Here is a 19565-nt window from a genome sequence, read left to right as displayed (position 1 = left end):
CTGCTCTCGGGCTGCAAACTGCTGGGAGAATTTCAGTGTGGGGGATTTAGTGTCTCTCTGAGGGGTATTAAAGAGCAACAATAAAACCCGACAAGATTCCCATGTTTACAGTGTTTCTCACAAAGGGAGAGAACAGGCTTCCGTATCTCAGGTCAGGGGACAGGAGCCACGACTCTGCCGCCACGGCCACGAGCCCCCCTGCAGCGGCCAGCCCAGTCCTGAGACCTAGCGCAGAGTGGCTTCCAGCCAAAGCTGACACCTACCACGCCCACCAATCAAATGGGAGGCCCAGCCCTTTGCCCTGCTGCAAAATGCGTCCAGGCAGAAGCGAGGCCTGCTCGAGGGCAGCTGGCAGGGTGCGTGAATGTCTCCCACGAGATGGCAGCAATTTGAACACTTCACCTAAAATGTCATATGGTGTGCTTGAGTGTGATATTGGTATGCTACAGAATTACATGCTTATGATTTTGTAATAAACAAAGGGTGTTATTTGTGCTGGACCCTGTATATACTGTAAAGGACTGGGAGGTTTTCCCTGTTATAAAGCTATATAATCATTGAAAAAATCAGAAGTGCATTAAAAACCAATAAAATCATCAATAAGTTCACCATCTGGAGAAAACTCGCATTCACACGCCAGCACAATTTTTTCCAGTCTTCTCTGTTGTGCAGTGTATGTGCATATAAAGACAGAGATAAACAAACTGTATCCACAATTTTATATCTTTCCGTTTTCACTTCTCATGGCTTCAGATGCCTTTCTCCGTGCTATCAAACATTCTCTGCGATGTAATTCTAAAGAGTTGTACAGGAGTCCTCCATACAGATGAGCTATACTTGATTTACTCTCTCTCAGCATTTTGGGGCATTGAGGTTACACCCCAAAATTTTAGCTTTCGAAATGATACACGAGCACTTTGGTGCCTAAGTCTGCATTTCTGATTACTTCCTGAGGACAGATTCCTTGAAGTGTAATCAGTGTGTCCAAAGTGCGCACGTCTGTAGGGCTCGCGCTCCGCCCGGCCGAAGAGCTCTCCAGGCACCGCTCCGCATGCCTGTCTGCTCGGGCAAGCGGCTCCCATCCCCACCCCTTTGCTCCATGGAAAACAGCACCTCACAGCGGTGAGATCTGTGTTTCTTTGCCGGCGAGGGAAACACTTTATAGTATGTTTCTTGATCATTGGTGTGTCTTCTTCTGCAAATTCCCTGCCGACGTTAATTCTGGCTTCATCATTAACCTGGCGTTTCAGAGACGCAATGAAGACCCCTGCTGCCCTGTGCCCGGGCACACCCAACCTGGAGGCCAGCTTCTTGGACAGGGAAAAGAGACCTTCTGAACAGTCAAACGCAAACCCAAATGTGCAGGCGGTGAAAGAAAGGGCCAGGGCGCTTTTGGAAAGCAGAAAAGATGATCCGATCCACTTAAACCTTTGCTGTTTGTGTTCAGTATTTGGAGAAATTTAACCAGAACTACAGTGGGAAAAGGAGGCCTGGAGGAGACCGAATTCCCGGCCACTGAGAAAGAAGGGGGTGGGGTTTCTAGTCCGGACGCTAATGAGTGCTGCAACGGAGCACGGGGCAGAGATCTCAGACAGAGGCCTCGGGGCTCCCACTCTAGAGCTACTGCTTGAGACAGCGGCAAAGGGGCTGAGAAATGTACGAAAGCGGACCAGCTGTTATCTCAACCCCTCCGGAAATGACGGTGCTACTCCAAAGGGACACAGGAGTAGACATAACATTCTGATTTATACACATTTAAAAAAGAAATAGCTAATAAGTAAAGAGAAAGCCGTGTGTGGCTGAGAGGCTCCATTTGTCCTCCGAGGGCGGCTATGTGCAAACCCCACCCGGAGCATTCGGCACTCCTAGTCGCAGGAAGAGGGTGGTCTTCGCCTCATTCGCGGCCCCCGGGTTCAGGAAAATGTCTCTGATGAAGACCTGCTGCTCAGGAGCCATCTTCAGAGGACCCGCTGCCTTGTGTGTTTAACAAGAGCGACCCCAACAGCTGTGCAGAGAGGCGGGGGGGCGGCGCTTTCTGCTCCTTCTTCCCAAAGGCCAGGCTTCTAAGTGCTCAGAAGAGATCTCTCTGTTTTACTCAGGGTGGGAGGGTGTGGAAAAGAACGTTCTCTTTCAAATAATTTTTTAAAAACCAAAAAATGAATACTGCAGAGATAGACTTCAATTTATACCATATAGCCACCCCTTAAAGGTGATGGTAAAGCAAATTAGAACACCATTTGAATAGTACAAAGTCATACCCCAAACCATATTTTAAAATGACCCTGGAATGCTGCAAGCCTTTTTTCTCCTCAGATACAGTATTAAGCCTCTGTGAGGAAGTCATAAAAGCAGCCAGGCCCTGTCCCATGCCTTGAAATAGCCATTGAATGATTTCTTGATTCATCTCTTCCTTCTATGAAGAACTGTTCGCAAGCAGGAGACATGTGTCCCACTGATGAGGAGAAGGCATCCACGGTCTGTTTCTAGACCCATGTGAAAAAGAGACGCGTCTCATGTTGCATTTGGTCTTTGCGCTTCACCTCTGCCCCATGCTCCCCACCCCAAACGGAACCTTGCCTTTGAGGGACGTAACCTTTTATCGGTTTATTTCAAGGGGTTAAACTCAATTTATTTAAACAGTCACCGAGAGCGTACAGTAGCCAGCAGACTGTGGCAGTAAGAGGACGCAATTTCCAGGCCATCGGTGCCTGGGGAGGTGAAGGCGTTTCCGTAGACAGGAAATAAGAAACGTGAGGCAGGAGCCCAGATTCAGTGACCCGGGGCTCAGAGAGCTGCAGGCCTTTATTACCGAGGGTCAATGCTGCTGCTAATGTGTTCAGTGTCCTGATGCAGATCAGTTTATTTTTACACATGCAGCTCTCTGGGACTAATGAGAAGAAAATCATTGTAAGTATTTAATTTATATGCTAAATTAGTTTTCTGTAAGTAGGTTTTTAATCCGTGTATGCAGACAGAGTGGGGGAGCAGGGCTGAGCTTTCGCTGTGCTGCTTTTGAATGAAACTGGATTTCCGTGCATTCCAGAGGTTTGAAAAGTCATGTATTTTTCAGCTATCAAAATTTAAAAACACAAATCTTTTGACCCAGCAGTCCACAGTGTGAGGACTAGAGACTACAGATATGATTCCAAATACCTGCCAAGAATGAAAGAGTCACTGGCTTTTTTTTTTTTGTAAAAGCAATTAAAAAACGGATGACTGCTTAAATAAATTATGGCATATCCATATGATGGAATACTATGAATAAATTTAAGAGAATAGAAGATTTTTATGTGCTGATGTGGAAGGAGCTCCAAGATATACTATTTAATAAAAAAAAGCAAAAGACATATGTAATATATGCAGCATTTGAAAACGAATGTATCAATAGAAACATGGAGATATGCAAAATATTTTCCTGGAAGAAATCACAAGAAACTGTGAGCAGGCTGAGGAGGCGTGTGGAGTGTGGGGTGCAGGGAGGGAGGTTTTAATGTCCTCCTTCTGTGCAGCTAAAAATTTTAATCTTATACATGTGTCACTTTTTTATTATTTTATTTTTTATTGTTAACAGGGGCTATCTAGACAGGGAGATAATCAGATATTTTCCCCCTTTTCTCTGCAATTAAAAAATATCCTAAAGGATGTTGTATTAAAAAAGCAAACAACAAAACACAACAGTAACTCAAAAACCATCCCAGGAAATATGCTCCTGGCAGTAATAGCGGACAGGTGAGCCCAATTTATTGTACTGATGAAAAACATGAAAAAAAAAGATATAAACACACACACACACACATTGCTTTAAATGTGTCACTGAGCTGGCAAACTCACGAATAAATACTAATAGAAGGACCTTCAGCGAAGAGCATAAGAAATATACTAAAGCATGTTTCAGAGATAAAAGGGATATGACTTCAGATGTTAAGATCAGAGATGCATGAAGGAAGAGTGAGAAAAGATATTAGCCACTCCAAGTACATTTCTACTAGACACTTCTGTAGACATTGACAAGCAGAATCTGAAATTTACACAGAAGAACAAAGATCCAAGGGTCGCTAAGATACTCCTAGAGGAAAAGAACAAAGTAGGAGGCCTTCCCTTCCTGAATACTAAGACTTGTAAAGTTAGCGTAAAGCCAGGAAATAACTAGCCCAGGAAAGAGCAAATAGACCAATGGAGAGATAAAGATCCTATGTAGGACCTTGTGTATGTCTGACAACTTGATTTATGAGGCAGAGGGCACCATCGACCAGCGGGGAAATAGATGGCCCTGAGACACGGAAAGCAATTAAAGATTATTAAAATTTACTACATTAAGAGTTTTCGTTCATCTAAAGACATCATAAATATAAGACAAGCTAAGAACAGGAGAAAAAAAACCATTTGCAATACTTACTGCTGAAAAAAACAGTAGCATCCAGAATAACTAAAGAATTCCTGCAATCAATAGAAGACAATTCAGAAGAAATAAAGGACAAAGACACAAACAGGGATCTAACAGAAGAGGAAACACAGAGGTCCGTAAACAGGAAAAACATGCAAACTTCCGGCAGTCGGCAGTGTTTTTAAATTCAGCTATAACTCAGAGGGGAATCCGTCACATAACCAGCCAGTGAGTCAAAATGTCAAGCGGTTGTAAGGATGAAGATGTAGATCTAGCACTAGGAGCTCTCAGCTCCCCTGGCAGAAGAGTAGGGTTACATAACCAACTTGGAAAAATGTGCCGTTCCTGAGTCAAGGTGACACGTGCAAACCCGCAATTCGGCAGTTCCAGAGACCCACTGGCGCATGGGTCAGGAAACACAGATGAGAATGTGCACAGCGGTTTTGTTCGTAATTGGGCAAACTGTCTGGCGAGCACTAATGGTGATCCGGACACGTTAGCTGGGCTCTGCACGAGAATCCCAGTCCCCGTCACAGAGCGCCACCAGCCGTGCGGCGGGAATGAAACATGTCCACGCAGCCACAGGGATGAATCCCAAAATCTTGAGTGAGAAAAGCAATCAGGATACATGAAATAGGATTCTATTTATGCAACATTCAAACATAGGAAAACTAAATAACATATATTATTGAAAAATTACAGAGGTGATGCATTTATAAAGAAAAGTAGGAGAACCCTGGCTGGTGTGGCTCAGTGGATTGAGCACCAGCCTGGGAACCGAAACATTGCTGGTTCAATTCCCAGTCAGGGCACGTGCCTGGGTTGCGGGCCCAGTCCCCAGCTGGGAGTGTGCAAGAGGCAACTGACCGATGTATCTCCCACACACTATTTCTCTCCCTCTATTTCTCCTTCCCTCTCCCTCTCTCTAAAAGTAAATAAATAAAATCTCTTTTAAAAAAAGAAAGAAAAGGAGGATGAATAATTCAAGATGCAGGAGAGGGGTTTGCTGGGTGGGGTAGGAAGAGGGATGATAGGAGGGGGCACTTGGGGTGCCAAGGGACCTGTGATGCTCTGGCTCCTAAATGGAGAAGGGGGTGCGTGGCATTTTCATCTTGGCCTTTAAATCGTACAATGCATTAAATGCATCTTTTATATATGCGATATACTTCATGGGGAAAAAGCACACACACCCATCTTTCTGAGCACAGTGGGGACTGGACCATCGGCCAACAAGAGAGGAATTTATCAATGGATTTACAATGTGATTCCCTAGCTTTCAATTCATTGTATCCCTTTATCAGAGTGATGTACTGAGGCAGGATTCAGTCAAGCTTAGAAATAGAGCTTGCACTAAGGCACCAGAAGATAAACCGGAGTGCACATGAGAAGCTACAAACAGCAACAGTGTAACGTTATACACCGCTTTCTCTGCCTCTCAGGTAAAAAAACCTCAAATACTTAGTTAAACAGAGAAGAGCTGAAGGCACGATTCTATGTGAATAGGCAATGCCACCTGCTAGAACCAATTAGGTGGCAGGAATGTACTTCCCGTAGTGAAGGCGGACCAGGACCGCTAAAGCCTACGTGTAAAATAGAATTCTTCTGCCACAGACACTCGCCTGCCTTCAGAAGACCTGACACCAGCCTTGAGGTGCTGATCACGCTACTGAGTTCTTTCACGCCGCAGTCCGCACACTCACCTGTGTTTGACCATTTTTTGATCATGGCAAAAATGACTGAAGAACCTCGCGTAGAACAAGTGCATGACGGCGTGTTCTTTCCCTCCAATGTACAAATCCACGGGCATCCAGTAGTCTGCCAACACTGCGTCGAAAGGCCTGGGAGGGAGGGAAATGGCCGTTTTTAAAAACCTGCTCTGCCACAATTGCGTGAGACAGACTGACTGTAATTTTGCATAGGCCCTGAAATAAATTACGTCAGAGAAAAACAGAGCGTGCCTGTTTAAAATATAAGAAGAGGAAAACCTTATATAACAAAGGAGGAAAAAAATGGGCTCGGTGTTAATTTACAGAATTTACAGAAACAGTTTCAGAAGCTGTTACTGACATATTTTAACAAATGCAATTTTTATATAAAATGAGGGTGAGAGAAAAATACACCAGTGGGAATAAAGGTACTTCTGTAGAACGCATATCGGACTAGATTTATTTCGATTTTTATTATGATAGAAAAATCAAAATTTTAAGTTCTTACCAATAGGGGGCAATGTGTCATTTACAATGGAGAGTACCACGTAGATATTAAATGTTCATTTTAAAACAGAAATTCAATCTTATTTTTAAAATGCAGTCAGCAAGAGCTTGTATATGGCTCCTGACTGCAGTGAGCAAATTTAGGGTAACCGTCGGGAAAGAGCCCCCAAACTCCCTCTCACGTAAGAGGTTTATAGCCCACAAAGACCCTAAAAGTAAGGTGTTCTCATGCTCCTGGGCCCTCAAGGCTGCTGGGAAGGAGAGGGAGCGCCCCTTCCCTCTCTTTTCTGGCTGGGACTCTGGGTCTGTGAGTGTGCAGAGGTGTGTGCGTGCGCGCGTGTGTCGGCGCAGCGCTGCTGGGGACGGACCTCTTCCTTCCCCAGGGGGTGTCCTCGGGGGAGGCCAGCCGATGCATTCGGACTCCAGGGTTTCAAATATCTGTGAGTTGCCCTCCACTTATGTCCCCCATACTTCCCCCCCCCCCCCCCCCGCAACCCTGCTCCTGCTTCACGCAAGAGCCTGGTGCTCGGCAGGTGAGCCTGTCCAACCACCCCGCGCCGCACCTTCCTGCGGCTCGGTCACTGCTCCTGCAATCACCATGCCAGCATAGCAGTAAAATTAATTTTTTTTTCTTTGTGAAAAATGGCTCTCCAGAGAAATCCGACTGCTAATCCAGGTGATGGAAAAGCAAGGGGAGTCTAGGATGGTCCTCAGCCCCAAAACAAGTTTGGGAGAAACTGGGGGCTGGCTGCTAAAAGCGGGCCCGGTGCGCCTAGATCTGCAATCCGCGCGGAAACCCCGAGCGCGGCTCCCACCGAGCGCGGCTCCCACCGAGCGCGGCTCCCACCGAGCGCGGCTCCCACCGGCGCGCGCACTGCACTGGGGGAGGAAAGCCACGGGCCGCGCGGCAGCCCCGCGCTGGGGGCCGTGCAGGCCTCTCGCCGCGAGGAGGGCTCGTCACGGTCATTTAGTCTCCGACACCTATGAGAAGCTTTTCCTTTGAAGCTCTCTGAGAGGTCGGGAGCCCGAGTCCCTCGAGTCCCAAGCCAGCCGTTACTTGGTGGCCCCTCGGAGAAGGAACCCCAGAAGGGGGTCCCCTCTGTGGTTTAGCCGGGGCCACCCTGCGGCTCCCAGCCACAACGGTCCCCCTGCGCCCTGCCTGCCTTTGCTGGCTACTGTCCTCAGAGCCCCACTCACAGGGCCTGAACCCACCCGCCAGAACCTCAGCGCTGCCGGGCGGGGCGGCGTTGGCCCGTCTCACTGCAAATATGTGATTTTACAAGCAAGGAAGAAAAATGGTGCATTTTTATAACATGGGCCTCAGGGTTTCAGAATAATTGTTCTCCCACAGACAAGGGCAGGCTGGCAAAGGTCTCTGAACACAGTGGCTTTTTGCAGTTTTTCCTGTGCTCTGCAATAGTTTTGTCCTCATTCTCTTTTTACCTGTCTACCTACTGCGCTCCTCCCTTTTGTATCTGCTTTGCCAAGGAAACATACGCTCAGCTGAAAACCCAGCAGCACAGAAGGCGCGCCACTCAGAGCAGCGGGCCCCGCCCCTTCCGGCACTAACCACCGCCCCCCCCGCCCCTCCCCATCCCCTCCCCCCAGCACCCCGGCCCCTTGGCCACGTGTAAATCCCCTCGGTGGCTTCTTCTGGCAATTATTGAACACATGTGTATGCTCTTTGTTGACTTATCAATTTTAGATATGAACAGTTGCTTGCATGAGAAGAGGTGGTGTTTCTTAGCTCTCATAAACCCTACCCTCTACCCTCCCTGTATAGTTACATCGGTTATTTTCAGTTAAGTAAATAACATTGGATCTTTCCAAGGGCACAAATGCAGGGTGGTGCGGGGCCAAGGGGGAGGGCTACAGCACTTCCTTCCTTCTCCTGTGTTTTGGCTTTTTTTTTTTAATTTTCTATTTTATTTTTAGAGAGGGAGAAACATCAATGTGTGGTTGCCTCATACTCCTCTCACTGGGGACCTGGCTCGCAACCCAGGCATGTGCCCTGACTGGGAATCGAACTAGCGACCCTTTGGTTTGCAGGCCAGCGCTCAGTCCACTGAGCCACGCCAGCCAGGGCCCTTCCCCCCACTGTGTTTTATCTTTCTTTTACTGGGGGCTTCCTTGGCCATGAAGAATCGAATTCAATCATCTAACAACACACTCCCTTTGCAAGATCTGTTTCAAGGAGCACATGGCCCACAGCTCCATCTTGAAACCCACTGGGTGTCCACGCTGTCCCAGAGGGAGCAGACCAGAGCAGCGTCATCTCAGCCCGAGCTGGGACTCTGATGGCCCGCCTCTGCCCGGGGCTTCCTGTCGGCCTGGCGAGACTCTCTCAGGGCCTCACTGCGTGCTCTAAGGCTCTCCCTACCCGGTCCCCTTCCCTCCCGGGCTCCCTTCCCAGGTGTCGGACCTGCATCGTGGTCCAAGGGCGCCCCCGGTCGACTGCTGCTCCCTCACCCTTCATTCTCCATGGGCACCTCCCCCAATAAACCTCCCGCATATCTGATTCCACGCTGGTGTGTGCCCTGTGGAACACCTGCCCGACCACGAGGAGGAGCTGGGCGGGGCTCTACCTGTGAGGATTGTGGGGGTCGGTGTATCTGAGGTAGTACCAGGCGGAGTCCACAAAGGTATCCATCGTGTCTGTCTCTCTCTTGGCTGCTCCCTTGCACCTAAGAAATAAATGAAGTTCATCAACTGGTTTCTTTTCAGTATTAATGCAGTTTTCCACCAGCTCTTGAGAAACCTATGGTAATTAGGAGGAGTTTGAAATGTCATAAGAACAATGCCACGTCTGAAAAAGACAATTCAGAGACAGCTCTCTTCCTGTATTGTCCCCTAAATGATGTTTTAAAGAAATTTACAAAATAAAAGTTTCAACCTTTAACAATGAAAACCCTATTCTCCGCTTCTCCAAATTTACCTGTTGGAAACCTAACCTAAAACAAGACAAGAGCGTCTTCTTTGCGCATTAACTTCTATTTCAGGCATGTCAAGCCTGCCTTCAGCCAATGCCTACTTTACAACGCTTCAGAGGAAAATCAATTTACGAAGTTGAAAATCAAATGTAGCAAGATGTTGCACTGAAAAATGAACTCATTTTGTTTTGTTTTTTAAACCTCTGCCCTAGGGGACGGGGTACAGAAGTCCACAGGGGTGACCTCAGACAATAAATCATCCTCGAGGCCCAAAGGCAGAGTGCGCTGCCGCAGGTTCACCCCAGCTCGTGGGGAAGGCCCGTGAGCGCCGCCTCCCCTCTCGGCGACAAGTGAGGTCAAGCAGGCAGCCTAAAACCAGCCCTGGGGGGGCGTACACACAGCACCGAAACCGGCAACACTGCAAATCGGAAGCCCCCTCCAGAGAGCTGTTCAGTACACATTCACCAACGTTCACTACCTCAACACAGGCTCCTAACGGAAGGGCGAAGACAAACCTACTGGTCAGTAAAGTAAATGGAAAGCCTGGGTGTGGGAGGGGCTGAGAAGAACGAGCAATCCACACCCATGGTAGGGAAAACGGGAGTGTTGGACAGGGTTCCACCAGGGCCCGACGGCTGGACCAGTTGTGAGGTGCGTTCCTAGGGTGGTGGGCCTGGGGAGTGAAGGATCCGGGTGCCCAAAGCCACAACTTCTTGGGTCCCAAGAGAGGGTGCCCTTCGTCAAGCCTAGCTAAGGAGGGGGCTCAGCTCCCCTGAAGGCCCCTCAAGGCCTGGGCCAGCAGTGGATGGGCTGGGTGGCAATGAGAAGCCACACAGACTCAAGGCTCTCCCTTCAGCCACATGGAAGCAAGGGCAACCATGCCACCAAATGCCGCCCTGTGGGCAGTATGAGTCCTCGGGCGCTCCTGGAGACGCGGAGCGGCCCGGGGAGCCCCGCGATGAAGCGATGACTCCTCGTTAATGCGGCATCAAGGGCTCGAGTCCGCTTTTAATGTTTAAATAGAAGAAAGGCCGCACTTCTCTCTCACATGTGTGAAGCAGTTCACACTGGCTTTACAAACATCGCCGAAGCAAAGAGCCACGCCCCTCCTCCCCCTTGTTAAGTGGAAGTGGCTGAGCAGAGTCCGGAGCCCCAGATATGAAGTGGGGTGGGCGCTGGGACTCCCAGGAACCTCTTGCACTTTAGTCAGGGGGCTCCCCCGGAGAACAGTGGTGGCCCCTGGAGGGTAGGAGCTTATCAGAGAAACCCCCCCTCCCAGGAAACCGTTTGCTAGCACCCAGTGCTGCCCTGAGACACCGATCTCAGCAGTGCGGCTCTAAATGAAAGGCAGCTCTAAACGAAAGGCAGGTCGTCTCATTTGGAGAGCTTTCAGCTAGAACACAGACACTATTTCGGGAAGTAGTTAGAAGATAAGGTCACTTCCTCTCCCTCGCTGTACAAGTTGGGAGGAGAAGGCAGGCCTCGGTGGAGAAAAGGAATGACACGCGGCCATGCGGGTTTTCTTCCGAACGGCCCTGTTGGACTTACAGACCAGCGACGCGCTTCACTGCGCCTCTAAGGCTGGCCAGCGTGGAGAGGTGATTCGCGAGCAGGAGAAATGGGCGACGGTGACAGTGACGCGATTATCGTTATTCGCTGCAGTCGTGGCAACGCTAACCCCGGGCAGCAGGCGCTGGTCACGCTTCACAGGCCTGACTGCAGACGCGGTCTCGGCGGGGGACACGGCTCCTCACCTGGGGCAGGGGCAGTTCACCCACTCTGCGGCCGTGGCCAGCGGGGAGCCTCCCTTGCCAGTGAGAGACGTGATGCTGGGCAAGGTCACAGGCAAGTCCTCCAGGGGCACGGGCACAGGGCCGCAGGCCGGGCAGTGGACCATGGGGATCGGCGTGCCCCAGTACCGCTGCCTCGAGATCAGCCAGTCCTTCAGTTTGTCACTTGTCACATGTCCACCCACTCTCGTCCTCCGGGCTTTCTGAGTCAGGGCTAGAAACGCTTCCTGCCGGTTCATACCTGTGAACTGAGAGGGAAGGAGATCCTGTTCCTCCCAGCACAAGAACAAATCACCGCCCCCACGCCGCCAGCGGGACGGCTGCGTTTACGTGGTTCTACATGGGTTTCCGCGAGTGCCCCGTGCCTTTGCCTTCATGGGCCCCTTCCTCCCTAGGATAATACTGAAAATTATACTTTATGTTGAATAAAAAGGGATATAATTTTTGACCCTGAGAGTTCACTTTTTCTTGTGATTTTATAAGAAACTAAAATCTTTTGGGAGGGCCCTAGGCAACGTTCCACGGGGCTGTATAATGGCTAAAGTGGCCCTTGTTCGGGGGGTTCCCCGCACCCCCGCCTGCAGAGAACATCAAATGCCAGCATTCAGCTGCCGGTGAAGAACTGCATGGTACGTATTTTCAATGACTGCTTCTCTGTTGAGGAACGGAAAATATCCAGAAAAGAAAAATTCAATATTGCCCCAAAGCAGGAATGAGGTCAAGCAGGGAACAGAACGTGGGGTCCCAGCTTGAAGAACTGGAACCTCTCTTTTGTACCTAAATCCTTCCATTTTATACCCAGCAGGGCAGAACCCTAACAGTAGAAAAGAGAAACTCTCTTTTCACCTGACGCTCTTCAGGGAAGGAAACGAATGACAAGGATCGGGCCAGCGTGGCCTGCTGACAGGCGCCACGGTGAGCACCTGGCATCGGCTCAGGGACGGGGCCCCGCCCTCAAGGAGCTCGCACCCAGGAGCCAAAGGAGTAAGAACCCCCAGCTATGTTGACCAAAAGCAGCGCTTCTCAGGACGGCCCTGCAGCATCCCTGGAAGCACAGAGCCCTCCAGCAGGACCCACTTCCCCCGGGGAGGGCGTCTCCTGTCCCGCCCCCCACGGGCACCCCTGTTGTGCTGCACATGCTCACTAGCTCTCCCAAAAGTCTCTCTTACCCACGCAACACTGTTGGTCCCTCCCAGAAACTCATGAATGAGAGAGATTTCCTGGAACAGGTCAGTTTTCTCAAGCAGAAGGGTCCCAAAATAAAGCTTAGTTGCTGTGAGAACCATACTATTCTAAAATCAGGCTCGCTTAGAGTTGAGAGACTTCTAGATCTTGAAAAGGAATGTTATTTTGCTTTCGCAGCTTAAGAGATGAGGCAGCAAGACTGTTAGGTGCAGGAGGAGAGACACAGCGGGTGGTCATTTGCCCCAAAGGCAAACGTCTCATCGGACTCACGTGGAGGTCATGAATTTAGAAGTCAGTACGCAGGCCCCGGCCACGGGCACCCACCTCAGCGGAGCCGCTCAGTCTCTCCGTGCCATCTGGCAAAGTCTCGATGACGTCGGAGTAGGGCAGGCCCAGGCTCCGGGCTACGACGGTGTCCTCTGAGCTGGTGCTGGGAATTCCTACCAAGAGGGGAAGAAACACAAAACGTCTCCCTTGCACCGACCCTTAGCTTTAGTTGCTACCAGGAGGTGCCCTCTTTGTTTGTGACCGAAGCCGTAAAAGTACACACCGCACACTACATCCCCCGGGACGCAGGAAAACGAGCTGGGGAAACGCACCGCCCTAACACGACCACTTTACCTCCTTGTATTGTTTCCTTTAAGTTTTCTTCCTTTGCTTAGTTTCTCTTTCAAAATAGTTGCGATTCTAAAATACACATTTTGGGGTGCACTTTGGGGTCGCTGACATAGTGAACCGCAGGCCTTGGGGGGAGCCTCTCCTTTGACCTCCTCAGGGATATAGGACAGTTCCTTCTGGGGACGAGGCTGACTCCTCCGGCATGTCCCAGCACCCCAGAAAAATCCTCTCCGTCGGGGAGCCAGAAGCTGGCAGCCGGGTTTCTTCCTACTGCGCTTTGTTCCCAGAGGCAACGGCACATTCTAAAGAGACATTTATTCTCTCACCCACACATGCCCTTGAGGAGACGGAGTTGAGTGTTGAGAGAATCACTCATCCCGATGGCCAAGGCCTGCTGTGCTGGCATCGGCGGTTCAGACACAGGCTTTCCAACCCGACAGGCGGGTTCTGGATGGGTCCGAGCAGCAACCCCGGCCTCCACCAGGAGCACCGCCCCCACACTGTGACAAACAAAAATGTCTCTAAGGTTGCCAGATGGCCCCTGGCTGAGAACTCCTGCTGTAGGGTCCACGGCTGGGACTGCGGACACCCTTGTGGAAGCAGCATATCGTGTGGCGTCTGAGGGGGGCCGAACTATGGGGGCTGCACAGAACACTCAGGCCAGACCCCTGCGAACAAGCTCTCGGGAGCTCTGGCCTAAGGGCGGGGGGAGTTTCGTGTTGGAAGACAGGCTGGAGGGCTCCTGGGTAAGACGGAAGCTCCGTGGTTGGTGTTGTAGATGAGATTGTTGACAGAGGACACCTAATGAAGCCAACACATGCTCACGGAGGATCCGAAAAACATTGAAGGCTGAGGACAAGCGATAAATATTACTGCAAAGTGTTTGCGGTCAAGAAGGGAAAAAAGAGCCATTTACTACCTTCCAAAAGTGCGTGGCTCGGAGTAACGAGGGGTAGTGCTCGAATGCGGGTCTGTGGCACAGGGTTCATCGGACCACAGAGATAAATCAGGGCCGTGGAGTGGTCACATGGGCTCAGGTGTGCACTGTGCAGTGGTGATAACATGCAGGTAAGGTGGCCGAATCACTGCCTTCCCTCGTTTGATTTCTGTCTCTGTTCTTGGAGAACAAGAGGCAGTAAGTTAGAAAAACTGTGGGAAACCAAGACACGAGGAAATATGATCTTACAAGCACACCTAAAATACCAGATTTTTTTCCCCTTCAGAACACTCATTGTTTGTCAGTGCTTTGACTCAAAATACCATCAACAAGGGCATCCTTTGTTGTTCATCGTGGCTAGTGGTATTAATGAATGTTACTAGTTATAAAATGCATAGAAGTAGTAGTAGATGTTATTTCCTTTAAGTGACACACTTTCTAGGTTTAAATTGTCAGAAGAGAATGACCTGAACGGCTTAATATCTGTTTTCTGCGTTGGTGTTCCTTCAAATCGCTTTGTCAACAGCGGATCTGAGAATCGTGAGGACAGACACGATCCCGGTAAGAAATGCTACATTGCACTGTGGACACTGGCCGGAATCTGCAGCTGGAGTGTTGATAAGAGAGGCGCTTGGGCCCATCCGGGGGGCCGATCCGGACGGGCTGCCTTCAGCTGCCGCCGCTGGCTCCTTCCCGGGCTTCCTGCTGGGCGACGATCGTTTGGAACGCTCACGAATGAGTGATGCTGCTAAGGGTATCCACTTTACAGTTGTAAACACGCCCTCCATTCCACTGCAGTCTCACGCTCCTTTCCTTGAACAGCTCACGTTCACCTCCTCCACAAAGCCTTCCCCACAGTCCCAGCCCACGTCGGCGGTTTGCGCGCGGAGCGCCCATCTCGGACGCTGCCGTGGGTTCTGAGTCCTGAAACGGGACTTTCAGGCCGCGTGCACGGTCCCCCACACCGTGGGTGCGAGTCTCACCAGCCAGCTCTACTGGCAAGATCCGCATATTTTATCCTCAGTGGCAACTAGCAAGGTGCGATATACTTGACGTTTTCCGAAGCAGTTCTGAAAGACAGGAGACTGAAGGAGGGAGCATTCGTCTTTACAAAGAGACAAAGTGGATCACGGAGTCAACAGTCGGCTCTTTCACTTGACGGCAACGGGCTAGTCCTTTGATTTTAAGCCTGCTAAATTAACATTATCCCGATTACATTTTAATAGCTACTTACCTATTTTGGAATCCAGAGAGCCCTCAAAGTCAGCTTTGGCCAAGATGACGACAGGGACCTCCTGCTGGGTGAGCAGGTTCACGGCTGTCACGGGCGTGAGGCAATCTGCAAATGAGAGCAAAGAACTGTGGGTACCAGCCAGCTGGGGCCACCTGAGTCTCAGAGGAGACAGGTGAGAAACACAAGCGTCTGGACTCCTGTGTTTTGTGCTAATAGTTAGAGTTTGTTCTTCGAAGGTTTTAATGGATTATTCACACCAGTGGAAAATCAAAAGATTAAACAAATACACGAAAATGTTCATCCATGCTCATAACCAAAGGAGTGAAAATGGCATTTTTACTTTGCAGGTATTGGAGAAAAGACGTTCCTGCAACTCCTCTTTTCCTTTTGAAAGATACCTCAAGGAGACAGTCGAATGAGCAACACAGAAATCCACCTATGGTAAAACGAGGAGGCGCCTGGAATTCCAAATCATAACACTGGGAGATGGAAGAGGAGTAGAAAATGACTGAGCAGAGAGATTTCCAGGCATACAGAGTCAAAACAGTTTCTTCCCACATGCCCTTTCTTAGGAGATACTAAAGAATGTGTCCCAGCAAATGAAGGGGTAAATCAAGAAAGAGACAGACTTGGGGCCCAGGAAACAGAGGATCCAACAAAGGAAACAGGGCAGGGTATTTGCAGAACAAAGTCTGAGGGAAGTGCCTGGATGACCGCTGCGCCGCAGGGGCCTGGAGGGTGGCCGACCAGGTCAGAAGGAGGCAGGACAGAAGGCCCAGGAAGCATCTTCAGGATAAAAAGGGAATCGATACATTTATCTGACAGGTCAGAATCTGTAGAAAACTGTACTGCGAGGAGTTTTTGGAAAGAGCTTCAGGGAGGGTGTGGGAAGACATAGAAATTCAAAGAACACCAAAGCAAATGAAAAAAAATGAGGACATCATGAACTTCAGGAAAAACGGGAAGTTATATAAAAAGGAGAATGTACTCATAGTATCCTTGGCTCAGCTGTGAATGATATTTATGTGGTCATAATAAAACACTTTATTTAGAACTATCCAAAACAGTGTGTCATCTAAAATGAAGCTGGCGACAATACTGCAGCAGGGGAACAAGCCATATATACGTGAACCTTCACTAAATACACGTAGAACTGGAAACACAAGGACCCCAGTAAAGTCCCGGAAGAAGGGATGAGGAGATGAACTCAATGAGTGAGTTCACTTGAGCTTACTGCAGCATAAGCAATTTATGAACTCTTACTATTTACCCTTGCAATGTTTTAAGCCTTCATATAATGATCTAAAATATGTTTTACAACCCCCAAAGTTGAGCCTAGGAAGTAGGACTTCTTTTTCAGAGGGAAAGATCGGCTCTGTAGGCATCTAAGCCAGGCCTATCTTCTCTCAGAGTGGGTGCCAGGAAGACAGGTCGGGGAACGGTGGGGACAGAGTGAAATGCAACCCACGTGGGTCTCCGGGGCGGAAGCTCGGCAGCAGCCACGGGACTACGGCAGAGAGACAGCTGCTGCTCACGCTGCTTCCGGGCTGACGCTTCTCACAGTGGAGACCCAGACTCCTGGTTCCATATTGTCCCATCTCAAAGACAGGGGGTGTGTTTGCAAATTCTGCAGTGATGCTATCATGTTCTTAGGAGGATGGAAGGGGAGGGGTGGTGAAGTGAGAGAACAAGCACAAGGTGATGTCTAGAACTGGTGGACGGAGAGACAGCAGTGTAGGCCTGTCTTCAGACACATGGGGTTTGCGCCCGAGACCCAGCCTGGGGCGCGGGCGGCCCGCTGACGCCGGCCACCTCTGCCTCCCCTCCTGACTCAACAATGGGATGTTCAGCAGGACACAAGGCACAGAGCTAGTGGCAGCACTGAGCAGCACCACTGACACTAGATGTCGCCGTGTGTACCAAAATCTAGTCCACACTCTCCAAGAAAAGGGGATGCCCTTCCTCTTGCCTCCTCCTTAAGATGAAGTGGAGAACATCTCAGAGCACACAGATAAGGGAGGGGTCCCAGAGCAGGAGCCAGGAGGAGCCTGGGTCCTAACTCCTCCCCAAGCAGATTGGCCACGCCCACTCCAAGTTGAACATCGGCAAGAAATAAACTGCTGTCTTAAGTCCCTGTATTTCTAGGACTCTGTCACAGTCACTGAGCTTACATTTTAAGTAATACACACCCAAAATAATTACCAGGGGTTGAGTAAGAAGGCTACCATTATTGTCGTTAGTAGTAGTTTTGACTTTTCATGTAATATACATGTACCGCTTGGACTTTAAAAAATAAATTAATTTTTTAAAAGAGAGATGGAAATTAAAGTAATCTTGAAGAATTATCATTTTCTACCCAAGTTGGCAAAGGCTTTGAGAAGGCTAATATCAATATTTGTGAAGCTGCACTGAAATTCATCTGCCTTTGGTGATGACACTGTAAACCGCTACAGCCCTTTCAGAAACCAATAAAAGCAACAAGTAATGAGAACTAGAAAAATGTTCATAACCTTTGACCAAAAAATCCCCGCTCTCGGGAACCTCTCCTGAGGAACCAGTTCTATAGAGGCAAAGAGCTGGGTGAACACAAGTGTTTATAGTACCTACCTTCATAACAGCACCAAACATGAAAAAGGCCACATGTCCAATATGATAGGGAAGATTTAGGGTATGATAGAAAATTGAGTTGAGAGAATATTGTGTATGGATTGAAAAACAATTGTGAAGTCTGCAAATAAACAAATATTTTCTGATGTCACATTAAGCAAAGACCAGAAGGAAAGACAGAAGCACTCTGATTTTTAAGATCCAAGTATGTAGACACAAGAATTAAAAAGTACTATGGCCATATGCAAAGGCATGAAGTTGGACCCTACCTATGCCTTATTAAAAAATTAACTAAAAACTTATTAAAGACCTAAATGTAAGATCTAAAACTATAAACGTCTTAGAAAAAACATAGGTATAAATCTTCTTGATTTTTGATTAGGCAATAGTTTCTTAAATAGGACACCAAAAGCCAAAGCAAAAAAAAAAAAGATAAATTGAACTCCATCGGAAAAAAACTGCTTCAAAGGACATCATCAAGAAAGTGAAAAGACAACCCACAGAATGGGAGAACATTTTTTACAAATCATACATTGGATAAGGGACTTATATCTAAAATGTATAAAGAACTATTAAAATTAAGTAATAAAAAATAACTCAATTTAGAGAGCGGGAGAGAGGATAATGGGGGAAGGATCCATCAAAGAACACGTATGAATGACCCATGGACACAGAGAACAGTGTGGGGACTGACTGCGGGAGCGGGGGGCAGGGGAGGGCTGGGCAGAGGAGGGCACAGGGGGACACTGGGACAACTGTAACAGAATAACAATAATAATTTTAAAAGCCAATAAAAAATCACGTAATTTAAAAACGGGCAGAGGATCTGAATAGACATTTCTCCAAAGAAACACGAATGGTCAATAGCACATGGAAAGATGCTCAGCATCATCAGCCACGAGGTAAATCCAAACCCAAACCACGACGAGATGCCTCTGCACACCCACGAGGAAGACCATGATGACGCAGACAGGCAACCACAGGCGTTGGCGAGGCTGTGGAGGAGCCGGAACCCTCACGGCCTGCTTCCTGCTGGTGGGAATGGAAGATGGCACAGCTGCTGTGTGCAATGGTCTGCTATTCCTTAGCCACTTAAACAGTTACCATGTGAGCCTGCAATTCCACTCCCAGGTGTATACTCAAGGAATGAAAACATATATCCGTGCAAAAATCTGCACGGATGTTCATAGCGGCCTTACTCATAATGGCTAGCCAGGCGAAACAACCCAAGTAGCCATCAACTGATGAATGGATCCACAAAATGTGGTCTATCCACGTAATGGAATATTATTCTGACATAAAACGGGGTGAAGTGCTAACACAGGCTACAACATGGGCGAACCCTGAAAACATCACACTGAGCGAAAGCAGCCAGTCACAAAAGGGCAAAGATCATATGATTCCATTGATATGAAATGTCCAGACAGGCAAATCTTATGGAGGCAGAAAATGGATTAGTGGTTGCCCAGGGCTGGGGGAAGTAGGAGGAATGGGGGTGACCGCTAGAGGGCGTGGGATTTCTTTGAGGGGGTGGTGAAAATGCTCTAAAACTGACTGGTGACGTGTACAACTCTGTGCGTGTTACTAAAACCAGTGAATTACATACTCTAAACGAGTGACTTTTGCATGTGCGAATTATACCTCAATAAAGTCGTTACAAGACAAAT

At 48.8% G+C, this 19565-nt stretch overlaps 1 protein-coding gene across 1 annotated transcript in view; it reads right to left on the bottom strand.

Annotated features, from left to right (window-relative positions):
• The window catches only part of LARS2 (leucyl-tRNA synthetase 2, mitochondrial), a 110933-nt gene that overhangs the window by 21416 nt on the left and 69952 nt on the right, over nucleotides 1-19565 (bottom strand). Inside the window, exons 10-14 of the mRNA XM_054594801.1 lie at nucleotides 15292-15396; nucleotides 12827-12942; nucleotides 11282-11565; nucleotides 9183-9281; nucleotides 6085-6222 (exon numbers count right to left, since the gene is read on the bottom strand). Coding sequence (XP_054450776.1) covers nucleotides 6085-6222; nucleotides 9183-9281; nucleotides 11282-11565; nucleotides 12827-12942; nucleotides 15292-15396 — 742 coding nt within the window. The remainder of the gene's footprint in view (nucleotides 1-6084; nucleotides 6223-9182; nucleotides 9282-11281; nucleotides 11566-12826; nucleotides 12943-15291; nucleotides 15397-19565) is intronic.

Source organism: Pteronotus mesoamericanus, unplaced genomic scaffold, assembly GCF_021234165.1.
Source record: "Pteronotus mesoamericanus isolate MK-2021 breed Mesoamerican mustached bat unplaced genomic scaffold, CSHL_Meso_final scaffold_533, whole genome shotgun sequence".
Taxonomy (NCBI): Eukaryota; Metazoa; Chordata; class Mammalia; order Chiroptera; family Mormoopidae; genus Pteronotus; species Pteronotus mesoamericanus.
The sequence above is the reverse complement of the archived record's forward strand: the minus strand, read 5'-3'. Positions and strand labels throughout refer to the sequence as shown.